The 22,249-nt window shown below is 38.8% G+C and overlaps 1 protein-coding gene across 2 annotated transcripts; it reads left to right on the top strand.

The window, feature by feature from the left end:
* Positions 1-8,124: 8,124 nt before the first annotated feature.
* tbxa2r (thromboxane A2 receptor) lies at positions 8,125-21,966 on the top strand. Of its 2 annotated transcripts, XM_084415694.1 has the most exons (4): positions 8,125-8,259; positions 12,895-13,754; positions 18,598-18,734; positions 21,500-21,770. In XM_084415694.1, the coding sequence occupies exons 2-4, from the start codon at positions 12,939-12,941 to the stop codon at positions 21,630-21,632; spliced, it is 1,086 nt and encodes a 361-aa protein (XP_084271820.1). In that variant the 5' UTR covers positions 8,125-8,259; positions 12,895-12,938; the 3' UTR covers positions 21,633-21,770. The 2 variants fall into 2 exon arrangements, with proteins under 2 accessions (XP_084271820.1, XP_084271819.1); XM_084415693.1 differs by lacking the exon at positions 18,598-18,734 and having other exon boundaries at positions 21,500-21,966.
* Positions 21,967-22,249: the final 283 nt, after the last annotated feature.

The raw sequence follows: 22,249 nt of genomic DNA, 5'->3' as shown, positions 1-22,249 counted from the left end.
TTCACGGACGACTGGCTGCGGCACGAGCCGTTTCGCATACGGAGCTTCTGGGCTCTTTTAACTACATATGTTCTCAAAAACACTTTCACGGCGTTATCCAAACATGATGGGTCAACTGCTTTTATTGGTCCTGGAACAACTATCATTAAACCAACCATCACCTTTATTGTGGGTGTTTGTTATATATAGGCTACTGTTGGCCTACTATTTCATAACTTACAAATGATTTCAAATGTAGCCTACCTGCCATCTAGTGTGCCAATGGTAGGCTATACCTATATGGCTCTGGCTATACCCAGCTAACGGAAACGTACTAAGAACGTTAGCTAACGTTGTTTAAATGATCAAATAGAATGTTCCCTTAACGTTTGCATATATATTTAAATAAAAACGTTCAGAGAACATTCAGAAATAACGTGTACATCATTCAAATGTCAACAAAAGCGTCGCGATTTAAGCTCTACTTTTTCTCAGGTAAATAGTTTCTACCGCGCATGTGCTTCAGTCTAACCCATTGACTGTAAAAAATAGGTCTAACCTTAATTTGTTATTGGAAGATATTTAGTGTTATAAGCTAATTGTGTGCTCATTTTGCTCTTTGCATGTTTTAGAGTTAGAAACAAGGCTAAACAATTAATGTGCGTTTTATAATTGCTCGTTATGGCGATTAAGTGTTTTTCTCTGTTTTGTGCCCTCAGTTAAATTATTGTATTGTGTTGTGCTTCATTGTGTGCTATGATGCTAAAGTGAAAAAGTGTCAAATGTTTTGATTTTACTCACGGCGATGAATAAACCATTTCTCTCTCTCTCTCTCTCTCTCTCTCTCTCTCTCTCTCTCTCTTTCTCTCTCTCTCTGTGGGGATTTTATCATTTTGGTTTTATTCACTAGCTTGACACTGTGCTGCCCTCTTGTGACAGACACTGGAAGCGATCTAAGCCCAAATGATTTCAGGTCCATATAGGGACATGTTGGACACTGAAGATGCTCTTTATAATAAATATGAAATATGACATAATAACAATCATGTGACTTGAGATGATCTCAGGCTGTTAATGGATTCTGTGGAAATGTCAGAAACAGAATCTGTGGAGTTTTTCCTCATTTGAGGTTTAGCTTCTTGCTTTCTGAGTTTCTAGTCCAACTGTATTTAATATTTCACAGGTTTTACAGAAGCTAACGTGGATTAAGAGGATTGAGTATATGGTGGCATTATGTGATATAATTGCTTGACAACTGACAGATAATATTGTTTTATTCTCATTATTATATAATTATATTCCGCCTTACCACCTATCGGTGTTTCCCTGCTTTCACCCCGAGGCATGCTGGGATAGACTCCTCCTGCACTCCACCCTACAGAAACTGAAGCCAATGTAGAAGATGAATGGATGGATTATCCATCACTTGTGGATCATCACTATGTCACTTACATACTAGTATGCACATATGAATCACTAGATAAGAACCAGTCAAAAACTACCTCATAACTTAAGTTTGCAAGATTCTTGACTAAACGTTCTTCTAGTAACAACAACGTTCGTTATGAGTTAGGCCTACCTGGTCTTAAATGATGTTCTTTTTCATATAACGGTTTAAGTTGGTTTAAGTTGGAAACATTTGAGTTGGTTTAATGTTCTTTTTTTATGTTACTGCTTGTTTCAGAACGTGCAGACAGAGAACATTCCAAAGTAACATTCTTTAATGTTTACAAAACGTTCAAACGGAATGTTCTCTTACCGTTCGCATTGCAAACAAAAACGTTTTGAACGTTCAGAGAACATTAGCAAACCGTTCTCAGCTGGGTCAGTTCTAATGGTCTCATGGTATCATGGTAGCCTACTTTGAAATATACCATAGTATGTACATGATATTTCCAAGAATAGCATGATTATGTTCACATACGGTATTTTCGCAGTAGCTTACTTAAAGAATATGGTAGGCCTACTTCCATGGTATATTTCCAAAAAGGAAAATTGATCGTTGGTTTCGTAAGCCATAACAGGAGGATTGTATGTAAAGAAGGGGGAAACAAACTGTTTGCAGATTGAGCTTCCTGCTAAACATGATAAGAAGGTCAAGAGCTCTTCACACACATCAGCACAGTGATTTCAGCTTACAATTATGTGTTTTTGGAAGCATTTCCTCCAGCAGTTCGGGGGTCAGAACTCATCACCAGAAGCCTTATTTGGTAGATCATATTCTGTCTCGTCGGAGTTTATTGCCAGAGGCTCTGCGCTGATTGATGAATAACTCACTTAAACATGTCTGGGAATGTTTGTGCAATAATTACTGATCATCAGTGCCAGTTTTGTGGTAATACGAATGTTTTCTTTGTCCTTGTTCGTATGGAGAAATATTTTGATCTACATCTTAAGTTTACAGCGCGCAAGCATTTGGATTTAAACGTGAGCGCGGATGGATGCGACCAACGCATGCGCAGTACAACTTGCACTCAAATCGTATGCGAGACAGAACGGAACGCGGAATTGCGATGTATATTTTGTTCTTCACATCGTTGGAGCGATATGTAATAAAGTCCAACCGCATTTTTGTGTGTTTTTAAGAGAGGTTTATCTGAAATTGATGATGATGATTATAATAAAACAGACCGGCATTTAAAAAATAACTTCTCGAATTATGGCGTCCCTGTGAGCGGTTGTACAGAAAATTGATGAATATTTCATATAATGCGTATAATAATAGGCTACCTACAATAGTATAGTCCAATACCCCTTTGTAACACTTTAAATGGTGAAAATGTGTAAGTTTGGCATCTTAAATATATTCAACAAATTATAGCCTAAATGTAGGCCTAATGTTTAAATATGGAAACGTATATTTTAGGTAAGCCTATATTTGTTTTATTGCTGAATATTAATATAGACCTTTTCATGTAATATGAGCTCATAAAACTGCATGTATAATAAAAAGTTTCAGATGAATTATAACACTAAGACAGTGTTTAAAAACGTTCGGTCAGTTTCCCAGATATCCATCATGTTGATTTTGGATGTTGTTATTGTGATTCTGGAATCAAGCCGTGTGATTTTTCCCGTAGGAGTTCAAATAAAGGGCGCCTGTAACTCTCTGGGTTAAATGATGAGAGAGCTGCTCTTAAAGGCACCTGATGCTTAACGCTGTTCTCTCCTGGAGCCGTGGGTGGGTGTGTGTGTGACCTTGATCTGTACCCGTGTGCCAGGGTGCCGGTGTGGGCATCAGGTGTTGGCATCTGCGCTGCAGGTGCCCGTGCCCAATTAAAGGGGCGGCTTGACAAGCTGCCCGGTGGGCATGGCAGCAGGCCTTTAATTTAATTACATGGAAATGCACTGATTCAGGGTGAAATGAAGCAGAACGTGTCTGTTTGTTAGCCGCAGATGACTGCCACTTGACTGACAGAGCGCTAGGATTCAGGTGTGCTGGCTGATGCTGTTTTCTGGGGCTTATTAACACGGGTTCACTGCGCTGGAGGACCTGCCTGATAAAGAAATAAATACCTGAATTTAAGTCACCTTATTTATATAGCACTTTTTACAATACAGATTGTTTCAAAGCAGCTTTATAGACCTTATGCGCCAGAGAAACGAGGGCGCCGAATATTCTTTGAACTTCCGATTTTGCGGTCGCTCTGACCATTTCTATGGCATTGCTGTCCAGGAGCAATTAGCTTTTGAAGTGGATTCACTTAATGTAAAGTTAACGAAAGTTATCATGAGGATTGTAATATTTAAAGCAGATGTCTTAACAAATATATGTCAGTAGACCGGGAAGATTTTAAAACGAGACGTTCATACGCAAGATCGCTGTGAAAATACAGACCGGAAGTCAAACGAGTGCAGCGCTGAAAAGGGGCGGGGCTACATAAGGTCTATAGAGGATAACAGGAAAATAATGCAACAAAGTTTGTTTCCAGAAGAAAATAACGTCACAGTCCAGCTTAATTAAATTCAGTGAATGTTCATTTTTGTTGTAAAAAAGTTCATAGCTATATATAGCCGCTGAAAACCGTGATGTCATCGTCCAGCAGTTCAGTTCTCATGTAATGGATGTAAATTAATTTACTTGTGAAGACTTAAGGCCCGTTCACTCCAAGGATGATGTATTTCAGCATTTTAGCAAATCGAGTGCCGTCGTCCAGAAGTCAATGGGGTTTTTTGGCCTGAAATAAGGTCAGTGGTGAACACACGCTCAAGATGTTCTCTCGTTGTATTCTAAAACATAAAAAAACATTAGTAATATCCCCCACTAGCTCTTTACTTCTGCCGCTTGAATTTACGCTTCGAAATTCATAAAATAAAAGATGATCATGTTGGACAAAAGGTTTTTTAATAAGGTATTAGTAAATGTTGAAATTAACATTAACAAAGACAGTTCATTAGTAGTTCATGCTAACTAATGCAGTTAACTAATGTTAACTAATAAACTTTATTGTAAAGTTACCAAATAATTTTGGGGTTGAGTATCCCTTTAGGGTAGCAAATTTAAAGTCACCATGAAATCAAAATTTGTCATTTTATTATGGAATATTGCAGTGTTTATTATAAATGATTAATCAGTGAACATCATTATTGTTTTAAATGCATGTTCCTGGTAATCTTGAATCAGAATAATCTTGCAGCATCTCTTCTCTTCTCTGATGATGAGGGTTTGGCTATAACCTGTCACTCACATGAGATCCACCAATAGCAAACCACAACCATCCAATCAATTCCCCACAGACAAAATCAAGCCCCGCCCACATTTGTTCTTGTATCAGAAGAGTTTCACTCGTATAGCCTATACGTCACAATAGGGAAAAAAAGACTAGCGCAACTTCCGTTTGATGGCGACTTTAATGAATTACGAGTTCTACACTCCTAAAACTAGATTTCAGTTGCATTATTTTAAGTGTTCTTTGTGAGCATGTTTGTAAACGGCCAGTGAAATCACCAATATCGCTAGTCCAAAAATAAGAAGCTGTTTAGAAGTGGAACTTGGAGGAAACTCAAAGTGTATGACGCAAGCGAACAATAATCCTGGAATATATCATACCGCCCTTCCCTGGAGACACTCAAATGCCGTTTGCAGTTCACAATCACCCTTCTGAGAGATAGTTCAGATCATGAGTTATAAAACTGCTCTTAACTTGGCCGAGAGTCAGCGTCTGCAAATAACCGTTGACGTGCCATAAAAGTCTGCAGCATAAAGTAAATCAGGTCATAAGTTCAGCTGTGTGTGTTTGGGTTATAGAGTCTCATTCGCTCATATGGTTTGTGTTATTCATGAGGGGGGTGATCGGCTAAACCTGTCAGGCCTCGTGAAGACATCTGAATTCAGTGATGCCGAGAAGAGCGTTAATAATCAAACTTATGAGTTTGTTTACAATCCGAAACTATGCAGAGAATGTTTTTCTTGCTAATTGCGTAGGCTTGCAAAACGTTCATTGCAAATGTTTATTGTTGCATGATGTCAAATGACCCAGCTAACAGAAATATGTTATGAAAACGTTAATTCTGAATGTTCTCTGTCTCTTGGTTATTTGAACTTTAAGGTAACATTCCATTGTATTCCTCAAATTCCTTTTATTCCTTATTGGAACTTTACTTTCGAATCTTCTCTGAACATTATAAAACAAGCAGTGACATTTAAAAAAATGTTCCATGAACAATGTATAGATAATGTTTTGTTTTTTTGTGCTAACTTTTTTAGAACATTATTAAACATCAGATAACTTTGAACGAAAGTTCTGTTAACGTTACCAAAAGAACGCTTATCAGAACGTTAGCTAAAGTTCTGAGAACGTTCCCTGTTTTGCTGGGAATCAACGATGTGTCATTACTTAAAAAACACTGATTGTTCCATAGATGAATGAAAATAGATAGAGATAAAAAAAGCAGCTAATTGCACCATAACACATGTTGATTTCTCAATGTTGATGGATGCATTTAGCATGCTAAGCTAATCTAATTCCATGGCTCATTGGAAACAGACGTTGTGTCCTCTGAAGGTCCAGCAGAACTTACCAGCTCTGGCTATAAATCCTGAGGTGGCTTTTAGCTTCACCCCTCAGAACTATCTGATCTAGCACTGATACTTTGCAGATGAACAGACCCTTTGAAGACAAGGTAAGTCGCCTACCAGAGTAAAAAAAAGTTGTAGAAGTTTGTAGACTTGAAAGATCTATGGGAGTTAGATTGTCAGGCAATCTGACCAATCATAATGCGTCATTTTTGTCTGACAGAGCAGTCAGGAGTTAGTAGATTAATGTTGGAGAATTTGAACTTGAAATACGGAGTGTAGGCTACTGATGTCTTTCCGCGGTTGAAACAACATTCCTTCTTATGTTAATTAATGTTTATTTGATGCTATAAATTAACTATAAGGAAGAGATGATCGGTTCACAAGCAGCTTTAACTCTAAAGGCTCTACAGCGATCTCTCAGACACATTAAAGAGCCAAAAAACGGTATTTTTAATTTACATTTCTTTAAAAAATGACCAAATTTGAAAGTTGAGACATTGTTACATGAATATCAAAAGAAACCTGGTCTGTCCGCGGTGTTGTCAGTGTCTTCTCTGCTCGCGATGTATTTTTCACTGCGTGAGAACATGGTGTGTGGTGTGAGAGAGGCGTGGCTTGTCGGACATAGCAACAGTAACTAAAGGGGCGGGTCTTTGCAAACGGTCAATTGCGACTTTTTATATCACAATTCTGACTTTTTTCCTCACAATTGTGTTTACATCTCACAATTCTGAGAATTATCTTATCTCAAAATTGTGTGATATAAAATCGCAATTGCGAGTTTTATAGTCAGAATTGCGCGACTCGCTATAGAGCTGGTAAGTCCCGCCCCTTCCGCTAATCCCCCTGGACCTCAAAGTTGAAAAACCGTCAATGCAAGTGAATGGGAGAAAATAATTATTTTCTGGTCCCGTTTGAATTTTGCCATGAATGTGAACATATGTTGTCTGTGAATTTTTTATATAACTTTTCGTGTAAAGAATGCTACAGTTTAGCGGGTAGAAGTTTGATACGGTTAGACTTTGTGTGAAAGCACTTTGTGGACTACAACTCTTCGCTGCTTTCGACGCGTTTGAAACGTCACCACCACTAGCACACGGCTCTAGCTCACGGATCCCGCTAAACATGACTGTGTCTTTGGTGCACTTCACCGCCTTCTTTCAGGGAGAGGACAAAATCGTTGAGGTTGGCGAAAACCACGGGTAAGTCAACTTTATGGGGTGACGTCACATAGGCGACATGTAGTCTTTCTCGTTATGTCTTTTCCACAACTGCTAGCCGACGAATCATACCATATACTGTCAAACTTGTAACATGAAAGATTATATAAAAAATTCACAGACAACATATGTTCACATTCATGGCACAATTCAAACGGGACCAGAAAATAATTATTTTCTCCCATTCACTTGCATTGACGGTTTTTCAACTTTGAGGTCCAGCGGGGTTTTACGGAAGGGGCGGGACTTACCAGCTCTATTGCCAGAAATTCACTTATATCTTCCATAAATATTTTGCTAAGCACAGGGTGAGATTTTGGCTAGTTTTTTTAGACAACATTATAAGGTTTATGTTGTTGACTAACTAGTTTATTACAATGCTTGGCTTGCGTGTGTTTTCTCGTTCATGCTCTTTAAGATATTTCCTGATCTGTTTGTCTCAATCACAAGAACACTTCAGTAATTACTTTATCAGACTGTGCTTTAAAAAGCGCTTCCAACGTTGTGCATTATTGAAACATATGCGAAAGCATTTTCCTACAATCAATATCCATTCATGCAAAATTAAAGTCATCTGAACTGCAGTTACAGCTTATAGCCTACACCAAACAAACAAACAAACAAACAAACAGACGATTTAGAGGCCATTAATTCATCCCAACATATTTTCGATCAATCTAAATTGTGTTGGTATTGAAAGCTAGTCTATATCTATGGAAGCCATTTCTATGCATTATAAGAAAAGAAAAAAAAAAAGTTTCTGGTATCGATTTTAGTTGTAGAAGTTGCTGGCGTAGGTCCAAATACTCTTTCAGGGTAATTCCGGCTCTTCCGGGAATAGTGGCGCTAAAGCGCGAGGAAGGAGGAACAGGATGGTGTGTTTCAACATCATCATCATCATCATCATCACAGTCGTGCGTGTATTTGAGCCGAAGAGCGGGGGAGTGTGAGTGTGTTTCAGGATGATGGAGGTGATGGAGGCAGAGCTCGAGGATCTCTGGAGACTGACGGAATTTGCGCCAGACTTTCGCGGGTTCTCAGGTAAACGTCACGTTTTGAATTCATTAATATGTGTCTCGCTGTCGACTTTAATGGACGAGTTGAACGGCGCGCGAAGGAGTTATATATTTTACTCGGTGTGGATGTAGGCTACTTGTTGAAAATAATCTAGGCTGTTTTTGTAAACTTGTCAACTACAACAACGTGAATGCCAAAATTGAATCGCATGTAAGTGGAACAAAGTTTAGTCGACAGGTGCAAAACTTAACCCTTACGAAAATGAACCATGATTTTATTATAGTAAAAGTGTAACCACGTTTTTGGCGGATTGATTGCCATCTCTACAACCACAGTTAACTACCATGGTTAGCCTATATTATGGTAGCAAAACCAAATATGTTTAAATACAGTAACCATCGTTTTTCTGTTTGTTTTATTTGTAGTAATAAATAATAGTATATAGGCTAATTAACATTCGTAAGGGAACTAAAAATAACATTATATATAATGTGAATTTCTTTTTATCTATATTTATATCTATGTCATGGTATAAATGGGTCATATTAGTGGAAGATTGCATATACGTCTAAAAAAAGATTTTTAATCTTGAGTTTGAACTAGGCTACTATTGTGCCTGAGTGAGAAAATTAACACAAGAAAAACTGTTTTCAAAAATCAACCGCAAAAATCCTTCTTTTTTTTCTTTTTTTTTACATTTATTTATTTATTTTTAAATCTGTTATGTAACATTTGATGTCATAATATTCGGTTTCTAGTAGTTCCTTGTCTAGTTCTCCAGAAAACTATCTGGTGTGTTGCAGACCCCAGAAACCATATAACTTATTTAAAGAAACTTTCCAAAGAATCATGTACATTTTGAAGTCCCTCTGTTGTCAATAATCATCAAAACTCATCTTTGATCACCAAAATTACATATGTAGCCTAAATGTTTTTTTCCTTGAAAAAAATTCTTCATGCCTTAAAATATCTTGAATGTAACTCGACACCCTTGTCTCATTTAGTATATGCAGTTCTATGAATATGCAAATGAGCCCCGCCTCCACTCACTCACTCAGCTCAGAGATCCACTGGTTGACGATCACACGTTGATCTGATTGGTTACAAGGTAGTTTGTGACGTCAGAAACACCAGCGATTTCAAAGCGTGTTTTTGAGACTGTCTTTGGTTCACTGCAGTTTTAAGGAGGAAATACTCAGCAATGGTGTCGACTTATGAATTTACACATGGTTTGACTTAAAGCACATTATAAACACCACATAGACACATAAACAACATTAAAAACTTGATTTTCATCACAGGGGGACTTTAAAAGTAGCCTAGTTCTTAATAACAAGTGTTGTTGCAAGAACCTTTAATCTCTAGCGTGTATATGATAATGAATCATATAATGGTGTGATTATACAACACAACAACATAATCATATTTGATAAATAATGTCCCTCTTTTGCTGATGTTTCACCCATTTCAGCTTCACACTGAAATCCTTAAAGATGTGAATGCATACGCATGGAAACGAATCCCAGATTTCCCGGCCCACTCTCTGGCGCTGACATTCGCTAAGCTTATTTCTGGGCCTCATTTTATCGAATTCGATTACAAGCGCGTCGTGGAAAGGTCTCTGTTTGGCTAATGGAGTTTGTTTTGGAATTACGCTGCTAAGAGAGACACATAAACACCACCATCACCAGCCTCAGGTTTCTGTCTACTGTATCCTCATTAGCAGCGATTACAGGAACCCACGAGTGGAGACGGCATCCTCAGTCCCCGAATGTATTCCCATGTTTAGCCTTTTGCCTGATGATAAATAATGGCTGAGGTAACGGCACTTACGGTATCGATCTGAAGGGTTTTGTGGATGAAGCCACTCATGTTTAATGGCCAAAGTGGAGAGGAGCCACTTCACATTCCTTAGGGAAACACCGGAGACGGATTTATGTGTCGTTAAATAAGGGTGTGGCTCATTCTATAGACATTCATGAGATCCTGGTGTTTTCATGTAGATCCACAAAACTAAAACACAAAAGCTTTAGGGCTGAATATAAGTTCAGGTCTTCATTATTGGGAGGGTTTGTTTTTAGCATGAATTAACATTAACATTAAAGTGAGTTCAAATGGTTAAGGGATATTATTGAAAAAAAAGAATAATCTTAATCATGTTAAAATCACTGTAACTCATGGCCTCATTTGATAATGATACTCACTTAATAATGTTGGGTTAAAAATAACCCAACGAGTAACCCAACTACGGGGTGATATATAGGGTAAAAGTAGCCCAACAGTTGAGTTACATTGACATTATTTTAATAACTAAAATACACTTTGTTTTCAAATACAGATTGTTTATTTGTATAAAACAATAAATATGTTTCAACAAATATATTTTTAAATATAATTTTAAATAACCCAACATAGTGACCCAATATGTGTAACCCAAACGTTTTTTTACTGTGTACTAATAAGAGACTACGGTTCAGTAAATAGATGCATTTATTAATATTAATGATCAGAATAAAGAATTATTTCACACAGTAATATAGTTCATGTTGGCTATTTATGCTTGTCAAGCAACATAGCAACTTGGCTCATTAATATATAATGCTCATTAATATATAATATATAACACATATATAATGCATCTTATCCGGTCAGAAGTTAGAATCCAATATATGCATTTATATAAAATATATAAATAATGAGTGGCTGCGTATTAAAATCACTGTTAACCCTAAATGGCTGAATGCTTTCATAAACCAGTGGCAAAAGCTGTATAATATATGAATAAATAATTACATTATTTAATAGGTAAGGTTCATTATATAGAATGTTTTTATAATAATTACTGGGAAAAGTTAGAGAAAGTTAGAGGAAAAGTTAATAATAGATGGGAAAGTTTGTGAACCAAATGTGCTGAAAGTTTTAAATTACTTAAAAGCACATTGCTAGCATGAATTAGCATGTTGCTAGCATGGTTTAACTAGTTTCTAGCATTTTGCTAATATGATTTTACATTTTGCTTGCATGGTTTGGCATGTTGTTAACATGTTGCTAGCATGATATACCACATTGTTAAGATAAGCATGTTGCTATTATGATTTATTATGTTTTAACAGGTTACTTACTAGCATGATTTAACACATTGTTAGCATATTTAACATGTTGTTAACATGATAAGTATGTTGCTAGTATGATTTTACATGTTAACAACATGTTTTAACAGGTTACCAGCATGATTTAACACATTTTTAGCATATTTAAGTATGTTGCTAGTATGATTTTACATGTTAACAACATGTTTTAACAGGTTACCAGCATGATTTAACACATTGTTAGCATGATTAGCATGTTGCTAGCATGAAGCAAATCATGTTGCTAGCATGATGCAAATTATTCTGCTAGCGTGATTTAACACATTGTTTACATGATAAGCATGTTGCTAGCATGATTTAACACGTTACCATGTTTTAGGTTAATTATTGTACTTCATGGACTAATTGTTTATTGTGATTAATATTATTAATAATAAATGTAAAAAATCATTTCAAAACTTCCCCTTTACTTCAGCAAATGTTATGTTTGGGTTTGTTTATTGTTGTTATGATCTTACATTTGAAAGGAACCGTCACAATAAAAAACATTTATTTGTAGATTGGACTCGTCAGATGTTTGACGTTTCCTGTTGACGTCCATTTCGTCCATCATAGTCCATGTTTGAGTCTCTGTGTGCGGTTGAACGGCTGCTCGGAATCAACTGTCCTGTACTATTGCACAAGTCATTGGGAAAACAACACGCAGAGATGTGACTAGTTTTTCCCGTTTGCTAGCAAAACAATGTTCCAAAACGTCATGTGGTGTACATTAGTACACAATCCTGGCAAATACAGTGCTTAGCCATGTTTACTAAAGGGTTAGTTCAACAAAAAAGAAAGTACTGTCATCGTTTACTCGCCCCCATGTTGTTACAAACCCATAAGACTTTCATTCGTCTTTGGAACACAAATGAAGATTTCTGTCCATCCACAAATCTGTTCACCCAAAACTTACATAAAGAGATCGTAAACGAACAGATTTAACTTAAGTAAGGTTAATTTCGGTTAATTTAGTTATTCACAAATAAACATGATTAACGAACATACATAGAGCTCTCAAATTTGGTAGTGGAAGCTCAACACGCAAGAAGCAATGAGTTTTGAATAAAATTTGGACATCTGCCGTTGTCACTGTCATGTGACCTACGGCGTCAATTTACCTATCGGTAACCCCCCCCCCTCCAGTTACTGTTGCGAACTCGGACAAACAAATGTAGTTGCTAACTGTCATTCATGACAGTTGTTTTTGTCAAGATGTTTTGGACACAGAAGGACCACCACTTGTCGAGGAGCATTAAAGTTGGACTTGCATATGCCATTGAGGAATGTATAAAAGATTTTTAAAATAAATATGGTGGGTAACAAGATTAATTTGGAAGCGAGGGTTTCCAGATGTTTTTAATTCACGCGAGTGACGCGAAAAACAAGAAACATCCTGCGAGTAATCCGATGCGAATTTTCTCTTCGCTTTTGTTGTGCACACACCATTATGGGTTTGGTCCGACATGAGGGTGAGTAATTTTCATTTTTGGATGAACTAACCCTTTAAGCGTTGTCTTTTTGTCCACAGGATGAAATAAACCCCCTGGAGAAGAGAACTCATCAGCCGTCACCATGGTTTCATCGTTGCTCTCTGTCGACGAAACTGTTGCGCAAAGCAACGCAACTCCACTTTGCTTCTCTATCAACAGCCCTACTTTCAAATCCAACCACACCATCGCCTCCTCGTACTTCTCTGCGGTCTTCAGCGGACTCGGATTGAGCTCCAACCTCTTCGCCCTGGTGGTCCTGGCCAAGACTTTCCAGCACACCAAGAGCCGCTCACGTTCCTCGTTCCTGCTCTTCCTTGGCGGCCTGGTGTTCACCGACTTCATGGGACTGTTGGTCACCGGGTCCATCGTGGTGTCCTTCCACATTACGCACTTTAACTGGCGCCAACTGGACCCTCACTGCCACTTTTGCAACTTCATGGGCATGTCAATGGTCTTCTACGGGCTTTGCCCGCTTCTTCTCGGCGCCACTATGGCTGTGGAGCGTTTCATCGGCATCAACCGACCCTTCGCACGTTCCACCGCCATGACCAACTCGAGAGCGTGCTCAACTGTGGCCATTGTGTGGGTCACGGCCGGTTGCATTAGCCTGTTGCCGTTGACGGGGTTGGGAAACTACCACCTCCAGGTGCCTGGCTCCTGGTGCTTCCTCAACATCAGCTCCAAACCTCTAGACATGACCTTCAGCTTGATCTTCTCGCTCGTCGGCCTGCTGTCGCTGGCCGTGTCGTTCCTGCTCAACACGGTGACCGTGATCACTCTCCTGAGGGTGTGTTGCGGACAGGACAGCAGGCAACGGAGACGAGACTACGAAGTGGAGATGATGGTGCAGCTCATCTTGATCATGGCCATCGCCTCCATCTGCTGGTGCCCTTTACTGGTGAGTTCCTCTATACCAAGAGCGAATTGACCAGCTGTTCCCGAAATCTACTCTTAAAGGGATAGTTCACTTTGAAATAAAATTTTGGTATGTTTTAGCTTACCTCAAGGGCATCCAAGATGTAGGTGTCTTTTTTTCCGCAGTAGTTTCAACTTTGATATTTTTAGGTCAAACCGTTCTTGTCTGTCAGTCATATAATGCAGGTCTATGGTCACTGTCTCAAAACACAAGCACAGAGTCCAAATTAAAACAATTCCCCATCGTCCAAATGAAACAATTCCCCATCGTAAGTACACACTGATGGCCTAAGACACGAAACGAGCGGTTTGTGTGAGAAAACGAACAGTATTTATATCGTTGTTATCTCTTGAACACAGCACACGTCCAAATGATCTGACGGCGCGGGCGGGTATAGATATATACATAGATGTCGCCTTGGCTACTGCAGTTCATTGGAACGAAACCGTAGCCAAGCGACATCTAGTGTATACATCTATACACTAGATGTCGCCTTCGCTACTGCAGTTCATTGGAACGAAACCGTAGCCAAGGCGACATCTATGTATATATCTATACCCGCCCGCGCCGTCAGATCATTTGGACGTGTGCTGTGTTCAAGAGATAACAACGATATAAATACTGTTCGTTTTCTCACACAAACCGCTCGTTTCGTGTCTTAGGCCATCAGTGTGTACTTACGATGGGGTATTGTTTAATTTGGATGATGGGGAATTGTTTTAATTTGGACTCTGTGCTTGTGTTTTGAGACAGTGACCATCGACCTGCATTATATGACTGACAGACAAGAACGGTTTGACCTAAAAATATCAAAATTGAAACTACTGCGGAAACAAAGACACCTACATCTTGGATGCCCTTGAGGTAAGCTAAAACATATCAAAAATTAATTTCAAAGTGAACTATCCCTTTAAAGATAGGTTCCAAAAGTTAGGTTTTTTTTCACAGCGATGCAATTTTTGGTTCCCTCAGAGTTCTTAAAAGAACCATTTTTTCCTTAGTGTGAATAACATTTATAAGAACCTTTTTTCCCTCACTCTTAAAAATAAATGTTCTTTATTGGCATCTGTGATTCCATCTAGAACATTTAAGTTCCATCATGGAACCTTTCCATTGCACTTCAGTGGGAAAAGGTTCATTAGAATGCCTTAGAAGAACCATTTTTTGGTTCCCCAAAGAACCTTTCAGTAAACAGGTCTTTATAAAAGGGTTATTTTTTCTTAGGGCAAAGAACATTTTAAAAATCTAAAGAACCTTTTTCTTTTAAAAGTTCACATTTTGTGCACTGAAAATGTTCCAAAGTTCTTTGTGAAACCATCCATGCTCCGAGTAAGATACCTAGGTTAGGAAGCGAACAAGAAGGAATCTCGTTGAGGAATATTATGGCTTCAGTACAAGTACAAGTTGAAGCATTTGACGAAATGTTGATTACCTAATGAACTTCCACTTTCCCTCCCCTGGAAGTGAATGGGGCCAATCCAAACACATCAAAATACTCACTGTTTCAATAGTATAGTTACAAGATATAAACATGCCCACATGATTTTAGCGTGTAAAACAATCCAGTCATGTCCAATTTTACAACTATAACAACTATTTTACAAATATTTGACAAAACTGTTGCAATGACAATGCAATGCCATAAACTCTAAAATGACTTTTGATGAAAAATAAGGATTTAAGCAGCTTTACAGCTCACATAAAACAATTTTGAACAGAAGAAATACAGTTATGAACTTCAGTTTCTGCTTTCTAAATCCTCTTAAAATTGGCATTATTGGTAATCAATATGCCACAAATGCTGTTGATTGAACTTGTTCTGCAACTTCTTCCGTGCTGCTCAATTGATCCCGGTAGTTTGACGTTGGTGCATCACTCCAGAATGCATAAAAATTGGAATTATTTCCAATTCCAAAAATATGGAATTGGAAGTATTTACCATCGATAGCTTTAAATGACTCGTCCACCATCTTGAATGTATTTTTCATTTAGCTCAGCGCAATGCATTCTGGGAAAAAAAGGCAAAAAAGTTTCCTTGAACGTTAATCTGATTTCAACCGCACAGACTCCATGCTGTTCTTATCTGACTTCAAATGATCTGTTTACTCGACATGCTGTTCTGTGAATCCAACCCGTTTTAGATCCAGATGTCGGTGGCATCTGGTACTTGCTTGCTCTGTGACATTATGAGAACCGCTTCTCGTAATCGTCCGAATCCATTTCAATCGTCCCGCTTATTGTTAAGTATTTGTTTGTTTATCTAAATGTAGAGCAGAAATACTGCTGTGCATTACTGAGGCCGTAAAGTAGGAAAACAATAAGAGTAAAACAAAACAATATACAATCAAAAAATGTAAAAGCCCACAATAAAACCCAGATGCTTTACTTGTCAAATAACGCATTCAGAGGTTCTTCGCACTGGGAACTCTTCCATGTTTTGCGAGTTGAGGAACATTTAGGAGTTGTGTGAGAACAGCTGATAAGACAAATGGGTGGAAACGCCATTTCCTGTTGAGGGGAAGAACAGGAAGTCCTCACCAACAAACACACACCCAAATTATTTTGAACAAAACAAATTCACCGTTAGCCAATCGTGTGCTAAATTAACTCTGAGTAGAGTGTAAGTAGACTGTTGAGTCAGGGTTAGTTGACATGCACTTGCAAAGTGTCTGTTGGGGGGCATCAAAATAAAGTGATAGCAGATATTAAAGGATTAGTTCACTTCAGAATTAAAATTTCCTGATAATTTACTCTCCCCCACGTCATTCAAGGTGTTCATGTCTTTCTTTCTTCAGTGGAAAAGAAATGAAGGTTTTTGAGTAAAACGTTCCAGGGTTTTTCTCCATATAGTGACTTCAATGGGGTCCAACGGGTTGAGGGTCCAAATGTGAGTTTCAGTGCAGCTTCAAAGTCTCGACACGATCCAGCCGAGTCTTATTGAGACAAATAAATGTTTCTTTTATTTTTTTTAAACAACTGATGGTTTGTCTAGATAAGACTCTTGGGCTTGAAAAGTTAAGATGCTCACTCTCTGGTTCACTTAAATCCTTTTACAAGACCCGGGATCGCTTCTTAAAATACATTAAGGGTTTACCTTGTTCTTTTGGAAGGTTGATAGTTGACAGGAGCACAACATTACGATAAAAACAGGGTTACATGTTCTCACAAGCATGGTTTGATCATGAAATAAAACACAGTAAAAGACAAAACACAAAGTGCTTATCTATTCATTTTGAGACCTTACTGTAATATGTGTTCAGAACTCTTCCCAAGGAGACAACCCCTCCTCTCTAACATCATTTACTCGGTTAAGCGTAGATTCATACGACATCAATTTCTACCATTGTACTGGCGCACTCTTTCAATTCTGGGGCTTTCATTGTCTTCCAGTGTAATACATACCATAATAGACAGAAAATACACATTTTGAAACATTAGGTATGTGAGACTTTTGAGAGGATATTTAAAATATATATATATATTTTTTTTTTACATTTGAGTTATTAGATTTTTTGGGGGGGGGGTGGGGGGGTCATGTAAGGGATTAATAATGGATATTGTTTTATGCTCTACCAGAGCCCGTCTACGGAGAGCCTGGCCACTCCCTATTAAGTCGTACCGAATTTTGGTTGTAGTTCCACCAGAGTTCCACTGGGGGCGATCGCCCATGAGTGCAGAATGAATGGGAGTCTATGGAGCTAGACGGCTAAATTTGTCTCTTTCACCCGATTGCTGTTGAGAAATCTCAGATTTGATTGTAGGTTTTGCAAGTTCAACATGGGTTATAGGTCGAAACTTATGTCCTTTCGATTTCTTACAGGTTGAGTTGTTGTTGCCCATAACACGCTAGCATTCTGCTAATGAACGCTGATTGGTCAGTGAAGGACTGATTACGACCAGAGATACCGATTGATGGTCTTTTAAAACAACAAAACAAAAACTCTTCTAGCACGTGTGTTTACCTGTGTCAGCTGTGTTGTGTGTTTACCTGTGTCAGCTGTGTTGTGTGTTTACCTGTGTCAGCTGTGTTGTCGACGCCTCGAGAGAAAAGAAAGTGCAGAGCGCGAAAGCACCAAAGTGACTGAAGGTCTGCCGTAAAGCAGTATCTCTGGTCGTACGATGTGTGTGACGTCATTGACATTTTAAAAGACTTTTTAAAGCAAATAAGTGACTCTAAAAAATCTAACACCCAGCAATGTGTGATTTCTTTGCATCTCCTTTCGAATACAACATTCAAATTACTAAACAAAAAATTATATCCTGAGAAAAGTTGATTTTGAGGGGTATAGCGCCATAGACCTCCATTCATTCTGCACTCATCCTGTGAGCGCCCTCATGTGGAGCCAGAGTGGAACTGCACTCGTCCTGTGAGCGCCCTCATGTGGAGCCAGAGTGGAACTGCACTCGTCCTGTGAGCGCCCTCATGTGGAGCCAGAGTGGAACTGCACTCGTCCTGTGAGCGCCCTCATGTGGAGCCAGAGTGGAACTGCAACCAGTTCAGAAGCCGGAAGTTTACTGAGAGTGGCAGTTCTCCCCGTATTAGACATTCTCTGGCTCTACTGTTTTTTTACGTTGTCCTATTCTGTTCTGTCACTGAAAACCAATAAAAGATATGGAGTAAGAAGAGGCCTATAGTTAAATAGACGCCGCTGGAACTCTCAGCCACGCGTCTGTGATCGGAAATGGAACTCTGGGAACAAACACTCTGGAATTCCTGTGTTCTAGTGTGATGATGTCATGATGATGTCATGATGATGTGAGATGAACGGAACACGCTCACAGGGAAGTGACCTGTGACGCCTCTAACCTTGTTTCTCCCGGACAGATGTACATTTTGAAGACCGCCGTAATGTCGCCCGTAGCCGTCAACCCCTATAGCGTTCTGTTCTACCTCCGCTTGGCCACCTGCAATCAGATTTGTGACCCCTGGATTTACATCCTGTGTCAGGAGTCTAGACTGAGGCGAGTAAAGCAGCCCATGCCGTCACTGGGTAATTCAGATCGTGCTCCGGATTCACACTCGCTCCTCACGCATCAGATCGTGATCCGGATTAACCCACGCTAATCTGAGTTTCTGCCTAAATAGCATAGTTATGAGGATAACTTCATACTTTATGCATACAAAGGTGTATATATATATATATATATATATTTATAAATATATATAAATATGTATGTGTGGGTGGGTGTGTGAACGTTTTTGCAATGTTTATATTTTATTAAATATGTAATATAAATGTATGCCTTGATTTTTATATACATATATATATATATATATATATATATAATTATAGAAGCTATTTGGCAGAAACTACTCACCATGGTAAATGTGTCTTTCTGTCATGTCCCATCAAATGCATGTGTGTGTGATTGTGTGTGCATATGTTTGTGAGTGTGTGTGTGTGTGTGTGTGTGTGTGTGTGCATGTGTTTGTGTGTGTGATTGTGTGTGCATATGTTTGTGAGTATGTATGTGTGTGTGTGTGTGTGTGTGTGTGTGTGTGTGTGTGTGTGTGTGTGTGTGTGTGTGTGTGTGTGTGTGTGTGTGCATGTGTTTGTGTGTGTGCATATGTTTGTGTGTGTGTGTGTGTGTGTGTGTGTGTGTGTGTGTGTGTTTTGTCGAGTGAACACTGCAAAGGTCAGTGATCTCGAACGGCTAAGCTCACTCCATCCCCGCTGTATGCGCTGCATCATTGCTAAGTGTTCATGTTCACCTCAAACACGTTTGGTATTTTGCTGGAATTTGGAAAAATCTCCAGAAAGGTCGTGTGAGAGCAGCTGGTTTCATCCTTCACAAAGGACACTTTAGTGTCCGAATGATAAATCCCAGCTGGCCTCACACACACACTCCTCCAGTGTTTGTTTGTTTTGCTTCAGTTTTTCACAATAACATGATTAATCGTAACACTCGAATCAAATTAAGTGGTATTTATTATTTTTCATGACACTTAAGCATTATTCCCCCACACATTCTACCTTTCATGTTTATTTGAACTCCTTTTATTTTAAGGGTGAAATATGTCCTGGATATTTTCTTGACAGATTTGGTGAAGATAAATTAAAAACAGGACCGATTATATTTAGTAATCGGCATGAAGCCAGTAATTATGTTCCAGTAAACTGTTTATTCTGGTTATTCTCATTGCTCACTTTCATAAACATTTCGATATGACAGAGCCTGCAGTGTTTGCGTCATAATGACTGGGTTTATTTTATTAAAACCATCATCCTTCCCTCGCACTTTACAACACATATTTCCCTCGCGGGTCAAAATGATCCGAAGCCCTAAAATTTTACTTTTTTTTTTTTTTCTTTTTTTTTTTGTCCAGAAAGCTGATTTTATTTCATTTTAATACTTTTTTTTCTATTTTTTAAATAAATTTTTTTTGAAGATTTTTTTTTTTTATCTACCTTTAAATTACCAGATTTGATCAATAAATGATAAATAAATAGTAATTTAAGCACATTCCTCACATTCTTTTTTAACTTAAATTCAAAATAACTCCTGCATAACCCTTTTAATTCAGCTGAAAAGAATAGAATAGAATAGAATAGAATCGGGCATTTATATAGCGCTTTCATATGTACTACTGTATACCCAAAGCGCTTTACAATCATGTCAGGGGATCTCTCCTCAACCACCACCAGTGTGCAGCATCCACTTGGATGATGCGACGGCAGCCACAGTACAACGGCGCCAGTGCGCTCACCACACACCGGATATAGGTGGAGAGAGGAGAGAGAGTGATAGAGCCAATTCAATGTAAGGGGATTATTAGGAGGCCATGATTGGTAAGGGCCAATGGTGTGTGGCCATGACACCGGGGTTACACCCCTACTCTTTACGAGAAATGCCATGGGATTTTTAATGACCACAGAGAGTCAGGGCCTCGGTTTAACGTCTCATCCGAAGGACGGTGCTCTTTGACAGTATAGTGTCCCCGTCACTACACTGGGGCGTTAGGACCCACACAGACCACAGGGTGAGCACCCCCTGCTGGCCTCACTAACACCTCTTCCTAACACCTCTTCCAATGTAACAAAATATGTTACATTGGGTGTCTTTGCCGAACTCTTGTGGAAAAACAATAATAAAACATGATACTTCATGACTCTAGATGGCCTTATAGCTCTATATCGTCACCTTCCTAAAATAATTGCCCAAGTAATTTTTTCAGGTTTCTCAGAAAACACAAAAAACTGAACCAATAATTGAGGTAGATTTTCGTTCTTCTTGATGCAGCTGCCATCTTGAAAAGCTTGTCAAATTCTCATTGTCTGTTGACTTAATGACTAAAACGGCCTAAGTCACACTCTTGACATCGGTCATTATCCTACAGGGGTGGAATTGCATTTTAGAAAAAAAAAATTTTTTTGTTTGGCAATTATTTTAGGAAGGTGGCGTTATGGAGCAAATGAGCTGTTCCGCTGGGTCCTAAAGTCAGTTTCTCTTCAGTATGCATTCAGATAGCTACACACATAGACATTATAAATAAAAAAATGTGGTATAAAGTTTGTTAGAATTTTGAGCATTTTGAGGCAATCCAATCTTTTTTTTTTTTTTTTATGTATTCACGGTTCAAGTGCGACAAAAGTCTCTGACCCCTCTGATGAACACTCAAATTCATTCAGAAATGATTTTCACGAAGTTGCCCCGCGAGGGAAGGATGAGCGCCTCTGACCTGACTGGAGTGTGTGTTTCTCACTGCTTGTGTTTGGCTTGGACAGGTGTTTATTGCGCAGACCGTGCTGTCGGGCGGCAAGCTCAAGGTGGCCCGGCTGCTTCTCTGGCTTCGGTTTGCGACGTGGAACCAGATCCTGGACCCCTGGGTCTACATCCTCTTCCGACGTGCCGTTCTGAAGCGGATCGCGCCCAACATGGACTGGTCCCGCGGGTCCATCATGAGCCTGTCCACGTCCATACGCAGACTCACGCGCGCCTCGCTGGGGGGAACGGGGGAGCGATCGGAGAGCACCCGGACAAATCCCGACAAAACCGGACGAGAGGAGACGGCTTTTCCTGTGCAGAACATCCCTGCCTCGTCTTGCTCTCTTTAGCCATCTTCATCTACTTCTGGGATGATGATGAACCGTCTCATGAGAAGATCTAATATACACTTCCAGTCAAAGGTTTTGGATCGGTACATTTTTAAAAAAGTCTCAATTTAAAATAAATGTTCATATATTTTAATATGTCAATTATTTTCAGCATCATTAGGCTACTCCAGTCTTCAGTGTCACATGAGCCTTCAGAAATCATTATAATATGATGATTTGATGATCAAGAAACATTTATGATTATTATCAGTGTTGAAAACAGTTGTGTACAATTTTTTTTTCAAAATGCTTTGATGAATAGAAAGTTCAAAAGAACAACATTTCTTTAAAATAGAATATTTTCTAACATTATAAATGTCTTTACTGTAACTTTTGATCAGTTTAACTCATCCTTGATGAATTAAAGTATTGATTTATTTT

The sequence above is a fragment of the Rutilus rutilus genome (assembly GCF_951802725.1).
Source record: "Rutilus rutilus genome assembly, chromosome: 8".
Taxonomy (NCBI): domain Eukaryota; kingdom Metazoa; phylum Chordata; class Actinopteri; order Cypriniformes; family Leuciscidae; genus Rutilus; species Rutilus rutilus.
This window is presented reverse-complemented; position numbering and strand designations above follow the sequence as displayed.

What these genes read in the sequence shown, in the direction of transcription:
- tbxa2r (XM_084415693.1), top strand. Translation starts at nt 12,939, where the DNA reads ATGGTTTCATCGTTGCTCTCTGTCGACGAAACTGTTGCGCAAAGCAAC. An exon ending in TCTGCTGGTGCCCTTTACTG is followed by an intron (nt 13,755 to 21,499) that starts GTGAGTTCCTCT and finishes TGGCTTGGACAG; the next exon opens with GTGTTTATTGCGCAGACCGT.